A 17188-nucleotide genomic window follows, 5' to 3' on the forward strand; every position below is an offset into this window, starting at 1 on the left:
ATCACTTTGTTGGTCGGGTATTATGACATGTACTGTCATACCTCTGTGTAGATGATCAACACGAACAAGATGATGAAGAGAAACATCAGTCTCTTATTAATCCAAAGGCATATATCCAAAACAGAGAGAGCTATACACACACATAACGTAGACAATACCTGACCAACTAAAGAGTGAAATACTGATGATAAAGAGGCCACTCCAGGACCTTGAGATGCTTCTTACGGAGCCACTCCTTAGTTGCCCTGGCTGTGTGTTTCGGGTCGTTGTCATGCTGGAAGACCCAGCTACGACCCATCTTCAGTGCTCTTACTAAGGGAAGGAGGTTGTTGGCCAAGATCTCGCGATACATGGCCCCATCCATCCTCCCCTCAATACGGTGCAGTCGTCCTGTCCCCTTTGCAGAAAAGCATCCCCAAAGAATGATGTTTCCACCTCCATGCTTCACGATTGGGATGGTGTTCTTGGGGTTGTACTCATCCTTCCTCTTCTTCCAAACACGGCGAGTGGAGTTTAGACCAAAAAGCTCTATTTTTGTCTCATCAGACCACATGACCTTCTCCCATTCCTCCTCTGGATCATCCAGATGGTCAATGGCAAACTTCAGACGGGCCTGGACATGCGCTGGCTTGAGCAGGGGGACCTTGCGTGTGCTGCAGGATTTTAATCCATGATGGCGTAGTGTGTTACTAATGGTTTTCTTTGAGACTGTGGTCCCAGCTCTCTTCAGGTCATTGACCAGGTCCTGCCGTGTAGTTCTGGGCTGATCCCTCACCTTCCTCATGATCATTGATGCCCCACGAGGTGAGATCTTGCATGGTGCCCCAAACCGAGGGAGATTGAACTTCTTCCATTTTCTAAAAATTGCGCCAACAGTTGTTGCCTTCTCACCAAGCTGCTTGCCTATTGTCCTGTAGACCATCCCAGCCTTGTGCAGGTCTACAATTTTATCCCTGATGTCCTTACACAGCTCTCTGGTCTTGGCCATTGTGGAGAGGTTGGAGTCTGTTTGATTGAGTGTGTGGACAGGTGTCTTTTATACAGGTAACAAGTTCAAACAGGTGCAGTTAATAACAGGTCTGTGAGAGCCGGAATTTTTACTGGTTGGTAGGTGATCAAATACTTGTCAAGCAATAAAATGCAGCTTAATTACTTAAAATTCATACAATATGTTTTTCTGATTTTTTGTTTTAGATTCCGTCACTCACAGTTGAAGAGTACCTATGATACAAATTACAGACCTCTACATGCTTTGTAAGTGGGAAAACCTGCAAAATCGGCAGTGTATCAAATACTTGTTCTCCCCACTGTATGTACTAAGAAGACAATTTAGTACATTTAGTAAATAAGAAAATAACCATGAAAATAACCAATGAATATATCCATTTCAATAAAGACATTTTTAGCACACAATAAAATAAATAAATAAACAATAAATCCTGACAGAAATAAAATTATTTTATTTACACTAGGGGTCGAACGGTATATGTATTCGTATTGAACCGAATCGGTACGGGCGTCACGGTTCGGTGCATGAATATACACGGAGAATACACGGTATAAAAATAAATAAAACTTGCGTGCAAATTAATTAATGTAATGCGGAACTACTGTTAGATACGCGCCGGGTAATTTAGGGACACCTAATCTGTAGCTCTGCCTTAAGCTAGGTTTGTTTATACTTTCGCCTGCCTCCGCAGCGCGAGCCTCCCCAAATGGACGAGGCATTTATACTTCGCGCTCGCCGGTGTACTATTCTTTGAAATGACAGGGTGCGACTCGGTGTAATTGTCCTCTAAACCATCAGGAATCAGTGGTGAGAAGTAAGGTACACTCGTGAATGTTTATTTTAGTACAACAACACTTTAGTACACCAAAACAACACTACAAAAGAATTGTGTAAAGCAGTAAACCAGATTATTCCTTGTGACATTAGAAACAAAAATGGATATGAGAACGTAACCTACAACTAAATTAACGTTATCTTACATAATGTCTAAACATTTTTATTTAGTTTTGTGAACCTTTTTATAAAATATGGCCATTTATTTTTATTTAAATGGCTTATGTCTGCTATTGTAGGCTCATTTTGTTAATGTAAGCAACTAATTTAGACGCAAGAACTGGGTGCCGGTGCTGTGAGATGTACATGCTCGACCAGATTTGGCTCAAAGTCATGCGTCTTTGGATGCGGAGCCACGCGCGCTAAAAAGCCGTGCACTGCACACCGCCACGCGAAATGTGGCCTTGCGCACCCAACGCGCATGACCGCCCACACCGCAATGACGACATTTTTGCCGGCCGCACCCTCGCGCTCGTGCGTCCGCACATAAATAAGAGAAGCTTTATTTTCAGTTTTATAGCTGATTGTCTTATTTTGTTTACATCTTACTTTACACACTTCAGGGCAGGCTGTTGCAGCTAGCTCAGGGGAGAGGCTGTATGACACTAGGTGGTACAGCCTGAGACATGCACAATAAAAAAAAATTGCCTTCTGCATTTTTTGACTTCTGTGTACCGTTCCACCCCTAATTTACACTGTAAGAGTTGTTGACTGGTGAAGCTTTAAATCTCAAGCCTTTCTAGTTTCCCAAGCTTTTCACTTTTTTATCTCACAGTTTACTTGTAAAGTATTTGGCATTAAAATGAATGTTGCTCATGTGCAACATTTTTTCCTATGATTGTAAAGGCTTGATAAATGTCTAAAACTCTTCTCACACTGAGTACAGTGATACGGCTTCTCTCCAGTATGAACTCGCTCGTGTGATTTCAGGTTTCCAGAATGAGTGAAACTCTTGTCACAATATGAGCACTTGTAAGGTTTTTCTCCAGTATGAATTCTTTGGTGCAGTTTCAGATTGTCATCTCTAGTAAAGCTCTTCCCACAGTCACAACACACATGATCTCTCACTTCATCATGTGTTTTCTGATGATGTTTACAATTGTCCAGCCTTAAAAAACTCTTGCCACAGAGAGAACACACATAAGGCTTCTCATCTGAATGAACTTTCAGGTGTTGTTTTAGATTTGATGACGAATTAAAATCTTTACCACACTGATCACAGTTAAATGGTTTTTCTCCAGAGTGAACGAGCAGATGATTTCTGAGAGTCGATGCTCGAGAAAAACTCTTTTCACACTGAGTGCATGTATACGGTTTCTCTCCAGTGTGAATTCTTATATGTTTGTTAAGGTCTCCTTTATTTGTGAAACTCTTTACACAATGATTGCATGTATACGGTTTCTCTCCAGTGTGAATTCTTATATGTTTGTTAAGGTCTCCTTTATTTGTGAAACTCTTTCCACATTGAGTACAGTGGTTTTCTCCTGTATGAATTCTTTGGTGCCGTTTCACTTGGATAGATGTCGTAAAGCTCTTCCCACAGTCAACACACACATGATCTCTCACTTCATTATGTGTTTTCTGGTGATGTTTAAAATTGTCTAGCCTTAAAAAGTTCTTTCCACAGAGAGAACACACATAAGGCCTCTCATCTGAATGAACTTTCAGGTGTTGTTTTAGTTTTGATGATGACTTAAAATCTTTACCACACTGATCACAGTTAAATGTTTTTTCTCCAGAGTGATGGAGCCGATGAACACTGAGAGTTGATGCTTGAGAAAAACTCCTTCCACACTGAGTGCAGGAGTGCAGCTTTTTGGCTTTTGTTCCTTGAAGTTTGAAGTCACAGTGTTTCTTGATGTCATTTAGATTCGGTCTTTGCTCCTTCACTTTCATCTTGTCTAAAATAAACATATTAAGCAGTTAGAATAGTTCAATGAGGTTAAATGTTAAAATCAAAATCACTTAGCAGAAAAGAAGATACCTCATACTATATTTGATGTGCAAAGATCAGATTTGTGATTCACTTGTTAATACAATTAAAACTTGATTATGATCAGTGGTGGAGAGCATTTTACTTTGTTACAGTACTTAAGTACATTTGTCAAGTATTTGTACTTTACTAGAGTATTTTTTTTTTTTTTAATTTGATATTATGTTAAATCGCTCATCAAATATCGAATTTTATAAAAATTTGTGTGATGTTGTGTCATTTCAATTCCTTTATTACCCAGGTAAGGATTGTACTAATCTTTCTTTCTCCAGAATTAGAAAACCTGGAGAATAGAAGTGTATTTTTGTTCATTCTATGTTCGTACTCATCTGAACTACAGTTCATTTTGAGTTCATCCTACCTACATGTACATCTGAACCTTTCTGTTCTTCAAGTACATTCTATTTCTGCTGTTTTTGTTCTTCCAGCCCTGCATCGCTGCTTGCAGCTATATTTTCCTTATTTCTAAATACTATGCTATATTTGTGATTTGTGTACTTTGTCCACCACTGGTTATGATCATTCAGATGCATTTCTCTATCATTTTACAGCCATATACTACTTATTATTTCACAGTCACCAAAACAGTCAACAATGAAGAATCAAGAATGGACACCAACCTATTTGTTCCTCAGTATCTTCATGTTTTATTCTGGATGGTTCTGGATCACTCGTGTCTTCAATCTCCACTTTAATAAACTCCATCTTTAACAGTCACACAGATTTCAGCTGCTACTCCTGGAGTTTGTCCTTCTCTTGTAGGATGATGGGAATATTCCCAGTATTTATTGGTGAATTGTTGTGTGAGGGGCTTCACTGCAGGTGTGAACTGTGATCACTGTGTGATACTGACGCCCACAGGACCAGATCTGGGAAAATCAAAGATAAGTTAATGAATTTATACTGGATTACTTTAACAGCAAACACATATGGTGTCTTAAAAAACAGTGCTAAGTTGCTCATTTTTATGTAGCCTATTGCAGTACAGATATTTTCTTTTCCACCTCTTTGTTTACTTTCACTTTCTCTGTCTCCTCCTCAGGGGCGTTTCTAGGTTTTAAAAACATCAGGGGCTGAGCCCGAAACATCAGGGGCTGGGGGTGGTTAACAAGATAAAATGATTCAATACAGAGAATAATGTATATTGTAGGCCTATATGCAGGGAGCAAACTGGTTCATAAATTCAGCCCTAGCAATGTAGCCACACCCAGCCCACTTTACCCCACAGACATTCAAATGTGAAGTAGTTAGGTGTGTTCGGGGGCATGCTTCCCTGAGAAAATTTTGATTTTTCAGATCTACATTATGTGCATTTTAAGGTGTTTGAAGGCCAAAAAAATTGGGTAACAATAGCTTTAAAACCATGTCAGTGGGCAGTAGCATAAATTATTTGTCAAGCATTTAACAGATTCTTAAACATGAGAATGACGATAAATGTTGAAACGAATGATACACACTACAAAATGGAAATGCAAAATGTTTCTGCTTATTGTTGACAATACACAATCACATATTCCAAACAGTAATGGCCTTAAATGAGAAATCTTTCAAGGATTATTTTGCATAGATGTTACATTTCAATCAAACTGCAAATGAGCAATTTATATATTAGCATTAAAGATTGGTTTCAGCAACTTGTTTCTTTCTTGAGTTAATCAATGTTTTTGTACTAATCAGTTCATATAAAGTTCAACTGTTGATTAATAAAGACAGTCAATTGTCGCCACCTACTGGCTTAATGATGCAAGTTGCGCAAACACAGAAAAGCGGAGTGATACAAACAGTGAAAAGGCTGATACTGGTGAAATATTCCAACACATTCGAGGACCATATAAATATATATGGTCCTCAAATGTGTTGGAATATTTATATACTTATACATTTTATAAATATATATTTATACTTATAGTTTGCTTACAGTTTCTGTAATTAGCAAAGAACATCTGTGTTAAATAGGAATACATTGTAATAATGTTAATCAAGCTGACTAAATCACACGACTGTGCAGCAGTTCACACTCACAATAAAAATACAATATCATTTAAAACAAAGACAAGCTCATTATACAAAGGAAATAGTATTACAGATCTAGACAAATTGGGTTGTTTATAGTTAACATAATGTCATGAATGATCATTTAAGCTAGATGTATTTTTTTGATGACTCAGTCAGTTTTGATGACTTTGCAATATTGATAAAATGTTAGAATATTAATAACGAAAAATCGTAGCCTACATTTATGTAGCCTACAAAGGAATACAAAAGCCCCAGCATAGAGTTTTTACGCAACTTTAATATCTTTAGAAGAGTGTGAGTTTCCATGGATCGTGGTGAGGAGGTGGGGCTACCTGGTTAGCATGTCACTAGCGTTGGCGTTTCCTTTGGCCGGCGAACGCCTCTTTATCAAGATTGGGTCTGGACAGGAGTTTTGCACCATACTTCAAAAATTGGTGCCTTTGTGGAGCAGTAAAAAAAGAAAGCAAAACGGGCTGATGCTGCCAATGTACCCGAGTCACTCTTAGCTAACCGTGCTGCCAACTTGGTCAGTGTAGGTATATTCACAGACTAACATTCTATTCTGTGCTGATTTTTCTATTTTGTATTTTATATACACATTTATTTAGAAATTTTAATTTTCAAGGCCCTATATGGCTCAATCCCATTGATATGGGGATCTCAATGTGGCTCCATGTTCAATTTGTTGAATTTTACCCATTTTCACTGGTCAAAAACCAAATATGGTTCACTTTGCACACAGATGATACTAAATTGCATTTAATCGGTAAAGAAAAATAAATAATATTGAAACTAGAAATGTATCTTGTTTTCCTCTTAGTGCCAAAAATCCACTGAAATGGTCAATTTGAGGCACATTAACAAGAATATTTTAAAGGGGGGGTGGAATGCTCATTTTCACTCAATCTCCTGTTAATCTTGAGTACCTATAGAGTAGTATTGCATCCTTCATATCTTCAAAAAGTCTTTAGTTTTATTATATTTATAAGAGAAAATAGGCTGTACCGAGTCTTTCCGGAAAAAAACGAGCGTCTGGAGATGGGCCGTGTGGGCGAAGCCAGAGCCATAGAGAGAATCCGTCGATCTGGGCTTTGTTTATAAAACATTCATCGTCGAAATGCAGGGAACAAACAGTCTACACAACTCGTTTCTGCATCCACTGTTCCTAACGCTGGGTTCTTTGGTAAGCTTTCCCTCACCAAAAACACTTTGGAGACACTATGCAGCGCTGCCGATGATTTCCTGTTGAAGCGCGTTGAGGTGCGCGGTCTCGCTCTCCTCTGGTCGACGTGTGCGCGGCCGCGCTTTTCCGGGAGAAATGCTCATATAAGGAGTTCCACTCTGGTCTACGTCATTAGATCCACGGTAAAAAAAAAACAGCCGAAACTTGTACCAACCCGGAAGTAAGATTTTCGGCACAGAAATTCTCCGTTATTCGTCCAAAATATTTTTTAAAAACTTTGGCCATGTTAAGCATGAGAATCCATCTCTTTAACACAGTAAACAACTCTGAATACATGAAACACCATTGTACCCCCCCTTTAATATTTTAATCAGTCTCAGGGATATTTCGAAGAAGGGCTTTTGTTCATTTTAACAGCTTCTGAAGCAACCACGAGTTCAAATACACAGTATCGTAACTACATGTTATCTCTGGGATTGAACCATACTGTATAGGGCCTTAGAAAAGTTTATTAAGAATTAGAATCTCTAAGGATATTAAGATATCTATAATACTTTTAAGGCCCTATTACACCCGGCGCAATGCAGCGCCAAGCGCAATTTTTTGATACTTTCAGTCCGACGTAGTTATCATATTCACGTCCTGCGCCACGTTGTTTAAATAGCAAATGCATTTGCGCCCATTTGTGCGACCCATGCATGGGCTGCTGGTCTGAAAACGAGGTGTGTTCTGGCGCGTTGCTATTTTGAGGAAACAGAAATAGAAACCTGGTCTAAAATCAATAGCGCAATTTATTTATTTATTTTTTTTAAAGAGCGCGTTAGTAATGTGCGCCTATAGGCGGGTCCACAACGCACGTACACTCTGCTTATTAAACAGACATGGATGCACAGCAGCACACAAACATGCCAAATATTTCAAATAAAAGGATTACAATGTAAAAGATTATTATTGTGTACATAAAGACATGGTGGAATCCGGCTTGTCCTGTAGATGATCTGCTAGCGCACTTTTACTTCGCGCACAAGCAGTTCGGTTTGCGCTCTGGTGACGACTTCGGTCTTTCCACTAACAAATTCCCTCATGTAAATAGCGAATCACCCATGATGCGAGCGTAACTGACATTTAAAGGGAATGGGAGATGAGACTCTGATTGGTTTAACGCACAAATCCCAAAACACACCCATTACTCATTAAGAGAATAGGGAAAACCCTTTTAGACCATTTTTCCTGTCGTTAAACTAGCAAAGGTGGAGTCGGACACGCCCTAAGTTAACTTGCGCCCTGAGCTTTAGACCATGCGCTTAGATCGTTAAAATAGAGTTATAGGCACGTAAACTTTGGAAAAAGAATATCTATGCACTATATTCTATGCAATTGTGTTGATAGAAAAAAAAATCTAAAAAAAATTCTAGTTTCAACATTATTTGTTGTTCAAATATTCCTCTTTGAAAGAAAAAAGTATCAGCTGTACGCAAACTAACCCATATTTGTTTTTTGACTACTAAAAATGTGCACAATTTACCAATTAACTCATGGAGTCGCATTAATATCTCTATATCTCTGGGATTGAACCATATTGGGCCTTTAAAATGGAGACACCATAAGAAACGATTGTTAATATGAATCTAAAAGGATATTAAAGGGCACATATTATGCCCCTTTTCACAAGATGTAAAACAAGTCTTTGATGTCCCCAGAGTGTGTATGTGAAGTTTTAGCTCAAAATTCCCAACCGATTATTTTTTACTGCATGTCACTTTTTGGGGCTGAGAAAAATGCACCATTTTAGTGTGTGTCCCTTTAAATGCAAATGAGCTGCTGCTGCCAGCACAGAGGGCGGAGCCTGGTGTGCTCACTCTCAGTGTCAGGACAATCTCATTTCACGGAATGATAAATGATATCAAATCAGAAACTCTCAGTATTTCATTTCGACCCGGAGTCTGGAGTATGATTTATGGGGATTTAAAAGAAAAGCACTGGGTGGATTTTTATCATTATAGGGTAGTTGTGTACACACACAGCAAACACACATTTATGTTCAAACACCGTGTAAAAGTGAATTTTGCATAATAGGTGCCCTTTAAGATATATTTAATAATTCTTAGTTAAGAGTTAACAGCATGCAAACTGGGCAAAAAGCACAAGATGTGTTTTTCCCCATTTTTGAACTGTCACCTTTGTCATATAACCCAACAAAGATTTCTAAAGTCAACAGAGTTTAGTAATAGACCTACCAATCTCTGTATAAAAATCAAATAATGATGCTGCCATCTTTCTAAAGTCATTTTTATGCCCCCATAATTTGTTTCCAAATCTGAGGTAAAAAAAATTTATTGTCATTTTGACCCCCCCTTTACAAAATAGTGAATTACTCTCTAAATATACATCCATGACATTTAAGTATGAATGAAACAAATTACATGTGAGAGTTTAAGATATCATTCTAGAATTCTTAATTCATAATTTTGGGTAAAAATACAATCAGAACATTTCTCTCTAAAGATATTTGAAGTAAACATGGTAAGTTTTTATCTGAATTAGCACACTTTTGGGAGGTACGGCTTCTCTCCAGTATGAAGTCGCTCGTGTAATTTCAGTGCAGAGAAACCTTTGCCAAAATATGAGCATATGGTTTTTCTATTTTAAATTAATAATAATAATTCCATTTTTTGGTGCTGTTTCAGTTGTTTAGCTGCAATAAAGATCCTCCCACATTCACAACACACATGATTTTTCATGTTAGAATGTTTTCAGGTGACATTTTAGATTTGATGATTTAAAAAACAAAACAAAAATGTACCACACTGATCACAGTTGAATGGCTTTTCTCCAGAGTGAAGGTGCAGATGATTATTGAGATCTGTATGTGAAACTCTTTCCAAACTGAGATAATCTGTGCAGTTTTGAAGTTTAGATGATCCCAGATCTGCCAAATTCAGGTTTACTGAATTTATACTGAAATACTTTAATCATTACACTTCTTAAATTAAATGCATGCGTTTTATTTTGAAAATAGAGCATTTTGATATGGTTATATATTAGTTGCATTTTAATTGGCTCTAAGGTTGTTAATTTTTATGGGAACACAGATTTAATAAGGATGAAACAAGTCACAGGTTAAATTTTTCAAATAATATATGACTTTAACAAAGACAAACAGAAGTCATACGCAATATTTACGGACTGAATTCGAGGCTGTAAGATTAATGACAGGCTATATTTAATTCTCTGTACGTTCCACTATGAACAACGTACATTTAGGCAACACAATCATCAATTCTTACATTATAAATAGAATATCTCTGACCTGCAGACTGGAAATATACGACATCCGAAGAAAATATTCCACATTTGTGATTTGTCCTTCATTCACAATCGTTAACAGCGTCACTTTCAGCTTCAACTGATTAAAGTTTCAACAAGAACAATAACATAATAACATAAATTTAAATGGGATCATAATATAATCAACTATTACATAACGTCAAAGGAAACAACAAAAAGAAAAAAGAGAGACGAAATAAAATAGCCTAGAGGGCTCAGGCGCATACTCTTCTGCGCATGCTCAGTACGCACGGTGTCATATTTCTTAAAGGGGCCGCATTCAGTAAATCTCCGCACTATTATTAAGCAAATACACTAATCAAATCATAATTAATAATAGGCCTACACAATAATTATACATATATAATATAAAGCTGAATGACTAAATGCCGTTTGCTTAATGACATGCAATTAATTTTACAATGTAGAATGTAGATGTAGAAAGCCCTCTCTGGTTATGCTTAGCCATTTGACAAAACCTGTTGTATCTCTGAAACTCTTCTCACACTGAGTTCAGTACAACGGCTTCTCTCCAGTATGAACTCGCTCGTGTGATTTCAGGTTTCCAGAATGACTGAAACTCTTGTCACAATATGAGCAGTTTTTGGGTTTTTGGTGCAGTTTCAGTTCAGCAGCTCTAGTAAAGCTCTTTCCACAGTCACAACACACATGATCTCTCACTTCATTATGTGTTTTCTGGTGCCGTTTACAACTGTTCAGCCATGAAAAACTCTTTCCACAGAGAGAACACATATTAGGCCTCTTATCTGAATGAACTTTCAGATGTTTATTTAGTTGTGATGACAAAATAAAATCTTTACCACATTGATCACAGTTGAATGTTTTTTCTCCAGAGTGAATACGCAGATGAACACTGAGACCTGATGCTTGAGAAAAACTCTTTCCATACTTAGTGCATGTATACGTTTTTTCTCATGTAAATTTTTTGGAAACTCTTTCCACACTGAGAGCTGGAGTGCAGCTTTTAGGCTTTTGTTCCTTGAGTTTTGAAGTCGCAGTGTTTCTTTACATCGTTTAGATTCTGTCTTTGCTCCGTCACTTCCAGCTGGTCTAAAATAAAATGTATTAAGCTGTTAGAATCAGTTGGGAAAAAAAAAAAAACTTAGCAGAAAACAAGACATGAGGTATCTGTCTGTGTGAGTATAATGTATCTTTGATGTGGAAAGGTCAGTTCAGTTTTATACAAGGTTATGATCATTTACATGCATTTCTCTATTTTTTCTCTATTTCTCTATTATTTCTCTATCATTTATCATTCATATACTGATTATTAATTAATAAATTATAGAAGGATAAAGAATGGAAACCAATTTTTGATAATAAACTTTTGGAAAACTGCTTTCTGATGCCAAGCATCAGAAAGCTAAGCAGCTTCTGCTGAAACAATAGAAGAGTGTATAATTAAAATGATTAACAGTCTATATACAAAACCCTGCAACAATCATCAATGAAAATTACGAGCAGTTTTATTTCAAACACTGACTTTCAAAAACAACTTGATAACTCTTCTCAGTTATGGGCCACAAGAGAAATATTAAGAAAATAAATTAAGAAATTTATATATACCGTTATCAGTATTTGTTTAATTAGATTCGTCTCTCGTGGTCTCTGAGAATACTAACCCCCGCGCACTAACCCCCCAAACCCCACCCTCAAATTCTTCTTGCCAGTGATTGGCTGGAGCACTGTTTGTTATGTTTCGTGGTGCGGGTGAGCCCAGTTTGTTTTTGTTGCCGTTTGTGGAGCCTGGGGTGTCTACAGAGACCGCGTTTTTTACAGTTTGTTCAGGGGACAGGTAGCTAGCGGATAGTGAGGAGATGTTTGCTGTATGTTACAAAAAATGTTTTGGCCTAAATAACGCGTGGCATCGCTTAGAGCACCTTTAAATTCCAACATTGTTTGTGAAAGTCACCTCACCCATGATGGCCGCCGCCACGCCACCTGAACCCTTAAAGCCTGTCCCTGATCCTGTCTTCGAGACTAAGTCCTTTATTCCGCCCAAGAAAATTTTAGGGGGGGAGGGGGCTATAGGTCCCCGCCTTGGCCGCCCGAAGGGTTGTCCCAGCCATGGCCGCCTGCACTGCCTGATCCTCCCTTGCCATCTGCTCAGCCTGAACCGCCCTGGTCTCTCGAACTGCCGGTACTGCCCGTCCCCCCATCCCTCCCTGTTTTCTGTATTATCAAATGGTTAATTAAATTAACCATGTATCATCCCTCCTTGTTTTCTGTATCATCAAATGGTTAATTAAATTATCTTGTCTTAAAGGTCCTGTTCTTCGTGATCCCATGTTTCAAACTTTAGTTAGTGTGTAATGTTGCTGTTAGAGCATAAATAATATCTGTAAAATTATAAAGCTCAAATTTCAATGCCAAGCGAGATATTTTATTTAACAGAAGTTGACTACATCGAACGGCCAGTTTGGACTACATCCCTCTACTTCCTTCTTTAATGACGTCATTAAAACAGTTTTTTGACTAACCTCCGCCCACAGGAATGCTTCCTCAACTCTACCGAAATTCGTTTATGTACTTGCGCACTTCTAATAACTTACTGTGTTTACTCTGCTCTTACGGTGATTTTCTGAAGTAAAACTGACGCTTCATCTTTTGTGTGATGTACAATAAACTTTATTAAACTCATCAGTATGTTTGATCATCATTCAGACTTGTAGGCTATTAATAAATAATGGATACATACAAGCAGATGACAAATACGTTATGATAACCGTAATTAAACTACTAAACTATACCTGTTCCATCTCTATACAGCACTCTGACTCTGTAGGTATTATTGTCCGACTCGAACTGAACACCGTTACTGAGAGTTTCTGATATTATCATCATTCCGTGAGATGAAATTGTCCTGAGAGACTGAGCGCGAGCTCATGAAGCTCCGCCCCCTGTGTCATGCAGCAGCACCTCATTTGCATTTAAAGGGCACACACTAAAACAGCACGTTTTTCTGAGCCCCAAAAAATGACAATTTAAACATGCTGTAAAAAATGATCTGTTGGGTATTTTGAGCTGAAACTTCACATACACACTCTGGGGACATCAGAGACTTATTTTACATCTTGTGAAAAGGGGCATAATACGGGACCTTTAAAAAAACCTTCATCGTTGTATTCGCGCCTTCATAACAGAGCAACCCTTACATGTATAATAGAAGCTGAGGCCGTAAGGTCTCCGGTGCCTGTCGAGGCGACAATCCCCGAACCCGGTGGTGGACACCGGAAGTAAGGGATGCTGTAAAGCAGAAAGAGTCCTATCGGGCCAGGCTGGCTTTTGGGACTCCTGAGGCAGCTGACGGGTACAGACAGGCCAAGAAGACTGCAGCCCGGGTGGTTGTGGAGGCAAAAAATCGGGCCTGGGAGGAGTTCGGTGAGGCCATGGAGAAGGACTACCAGTCAGCTTCGAAGAGATTCTTGCAAACCGTCCGGCGCCTCAGGAGGGGGCAGCAGTGCCCTACCAACGCTGTTTACAGTGGAGGTGGGGAGCTGTTGACCTCGACTGGGGATGTCATCAGATTGTGGAAGGAATACTTCGAGGATCTCCTCAATACCACCAACACGTCTTCCATTGAGGAAGCAGAGGCTGAGGGCTCGGAGGTGGACTCGTCCATCACCCAAGCTGAAGTCACCGAGGTAGTCAAGAAACTCCTCGGTGGCAAGGCACTGGGGGTGGATGAGATCCACCCCGAGTACCTCAAGTGTCTGGATATTGTGGGGCTGTCTTGTCTGACACGCCTCTGCAACATTGCGTGGCGGTTGGGGACAGTGCCTTTGGACTGGCAGACTGGGGTGGTGGTCCCTCTTTTAAAGAAGGGGGACCGGAGGGTGTGCTTCAACTATAGGGGTATCACACTTCTCAGCCTCCCTGGGAAAGTCTATGCCAGGGCACTGGAGAGGAGAACATGGCCGATAGTAAAACCTCAGATCCAGGAGGAACAGTGCGGTTTTCGTCCTGGTCGTGGAATACTGGACCAGCTCTATACCCTCTCCAGGGTGTTGGAGGGTTCATGGGAGTTTGCCCAACCAATCCACATGTGCTTTGTGGACTTGGAGAAGGCATTCGACTGTGTCCCTCGCGGCATCCTGTGGAGGGTGCTCTGGGAGTATGGGGTCCAGGGCCCTTTGCTAAGGGCTATCCGGTCCCTGTACGACCGGAGCAGGAGCTTGGTTTGCATTGCCGGTAGTAAGTCAGACTGGTGCATGTTGGACTCCGGCAGGGCTGCCCTTTGTCGCCGGTTCTGTTCATCATTTTTATGGACAGATTTTCTAGACTCAGTCTGGGGGCGGAGGGTGTCAGGTTTGGGGACCACATGATTTCATCTCTGCTCTTTGCGGATAATGTTGCCACGGTGGCCCCATCAGAACAGGACCTTCAGAAGCTCTCGATTTACCTGTCAATCTACGTTCCTACTCTCACCTATGGTCATGAGCTGTGGGTCATGACCGAAAGGACAAGATCCCGGATACAGGCGGCCGAAATAGCTTTCTCCGCAGGGTGGCTGGGCGATCCCTTAGAGATAGGGTGAGAAGCTCGGTCACAGAGAAAGAGCCGCTGCTCCTCCACATCGAGAGGGGCCAGCTGAGGTGGCTCGGGCATCTTTTCCGGATGCCTCCTGGTCGCCTTCTCGGGAAGGTGTTCCGGGCATGTCCCACTGGGAGGAGGCCCCGGGGAAGACCTAGGACACGCTGGAGGGACTATGTCTCCCCACGCCTCGGTGTCCCCCCGGAAGAGCTGGAGGAAGTGTCTAGGGAGAGGGAAGTCTGGGCATCCCTGCTTAGACTGCTGCCCCCGCGACCCAGCCCCGGATAAGCGGAAGAAGATGGATGGATGGATGGATGGATGTTTTCCTGTATTCTGCTTCAGCTTTTCTTCCATTGCTAAACTGAATGCATGTATAGCCACTGTCACACAGAAATTACAGAAAATACACTGACAATGTGTCCTGGGATTTGTCGGTTGGTTGGATTTGTCTCTGGGTTTGATTTTGGTAGAGTACATTCACACTGCCGGTGATTTTCTGGAATCTGTGCGTGTGTTCACACGCATCCCGTAAAAACACATGACAAGTTTGTCACATTTTTCGTCCTTCTTTTGTTCCTTGATGAACAGAAACTTTTTCTTTGTTAATGTGCAACGTGAATGTTGATCTGCATCAAAGAACATCATCACTAAGTGTTTTGTGGTTAATAAAGTCTTGTTCGTGTCACATAAAGTTTATGCTCATATTCTGGAGTCCCTAATCATTTTGGCTACATGCTCTGAGTAGAACTGTACAGTAAGAAGGTTATTTCTCTTTCCCCGAAATTAACATTTATTAGAAAAAATTATTAATACTGAGCGTTCGCTGGGCAAACAGACTTGTCGATTGTTGTATTAATTCTGTTACATCAAGTTAATTCTATTTACTGATCCAAATATTTATCATTAAGTTATAATTAAAATGAATAATTCCCTTGAGCTAATTTGCTACAAACTGATCATTTAGGTTGATTTTACAATAATACTGTAAATCGCAAACATATTTATCACCGTATTAAAATAGAATGTTTAAACTCAATGCGATTAAAACTATATAAATTGTCTGTTCATTAAATAGATCGATCGAGACAAGACGTTGTTTCTCTTTTATCACAGAAAATAAACTGCAACAATGACATTATTTACACTGTAAGAGTTGTTGACTGGTGAAGCTTCAACTCTTCAATTTTTTGTAGTTTTCCAAGCTTTTCACCAAATTCACCAAAGTAATCATAGTGTATCTCACACAGTTTACTTAAATGTATTTGACATGAAAACAAATGTTGCTCACATTCAACATTTTATAGTGTGTGTGTGTAACGGCGGCTGTTATAGTAAAAACATGCATTGGATCCAGATTCAGTTTGAAATTTATTATTAAACAAAACGACCAGAAAGTAAATCCAGGCAGAGCATAACAAGAAACCAGGCAAAGAACACAATCCAAACACAGGAAAATCCAGAAATTAAACAACAAAACATCCAACTTCTTTGGTGTCGTTTCAGTTGGGTAAATGTAAAGCTCTTCCCACAGTCACAACACACATGATCTCTCACTTCATTATGAGTTTTCTGGTGCTGTTTAAAACTGTTCAGTCGTGAAAAACTCTTTCCACAGAGAGAACACACATAAGGCCTCTCATCTGAATGAACTATCAGGTGTTTCTTTAGATTTGATGACAAATTAAAATCTTTACCACACTGATCACAGTTGAATGTTTTTTTTTTCTCAAGAGTGAATGCGTAGATGATATATCAAACCTTTTGAATCTCTGAAACTCTTCTCACACTCAGTACAGTGGTACGGCTTCTCTCCAGTATGAACTCGCTCGTGTGATTTCAGACTTCCAGACCGAGTAAAACTCTTGTCACAATATGAGCACTTGAAAGGTTTTTCTCCAGTATGAATTCTTTGGTGCTTTTTCAGATCACCAGATGTAGTAAAGCTCTTCCCACAGTCACTACACACATGATCTTTCACTCCAGTATGTGTTTTCTGGTGCTGTGTAAAATTGTTAAGCCGTGAAAAACTCTTTCCACAGAGAGAACACACATAAGGCCTCTCATCTGAATGAACTATCAGGTGTTCTTTTAGACTTGATGATGAAATGAAATCTTTACCACACTGATCACAGTTAAATGGTTTTTCTCCAGAGTGAATGCGTAGATGATATATCAAACCTTTTGAATTTCTGAAACTCTTCCCACACTGAGTACAGTAGTACGGCTTCTCTCCAGTATGAATTCGCTCATGTGATTTCAGACTTCCAGACCG

At 39.5% G+C, this 17188-nt stretch overlaps 1 protein-coding gene across 1 annotated transcript; it reads right to left on the bottom strand.

The window, feature by feature from the left end:
• Positions 1-1198: 1198 nt before the first annotated feature.
• LOC308693490 (uncharacterized protein) lies at positions 1199-10605 on the bottom strand. Its single transcript, XM_081370411.1, has 3 exons — positions 10346-10605; positions 4457-4705; positions 1199-3744 (listed from the first exon to the last, which is right to left on the bottom strand). The coding sequence occupies exons 2-3, from the start codon at positions 4539-4541 to the stop codon at positions 2657-2659; spliced, it is 1173 nt and encodes a 390-aa protein (XP_081226537.1). The 5' UTR covers positions 4542-4705; positions 10346-10605; the 3' UTR covers positions 1199-2656.
• Positions 10606-17188: the final 6583 nt, after the last annotated feature.

This window comes from Scardinius erythrophthalmus, assembly GCF_964197995.2.
Source record: "Scardinius erythrophthalmus genome assembly, chromosome: 7".
Taxonomy (NCBI): domain Eukaryota; kingdom Metazoa; phylum Chordata; class Actinopteri; order Cypriniformes; family Leuciscidae; genus Scardinius; species Scardinius erythrophthalmus.

Bases quoted from the DNA above. Each gene is read 5' to 3' on its own strand.
- LOC308693490 (XM_081370411.1), bottom strand. From the start codon at position 4,541: ATGGAGTTTATTAAAGTGGAGATTGAAGACACGAGTGATCCAGAACCA. The intron at 3,745-4,456 runs GTTGGTGTCCAT...TGTTTATTTTAG, and splicing joins AGATACTGAGGAACAAATAG to ACAAGATGAAAGTGAAGGAG.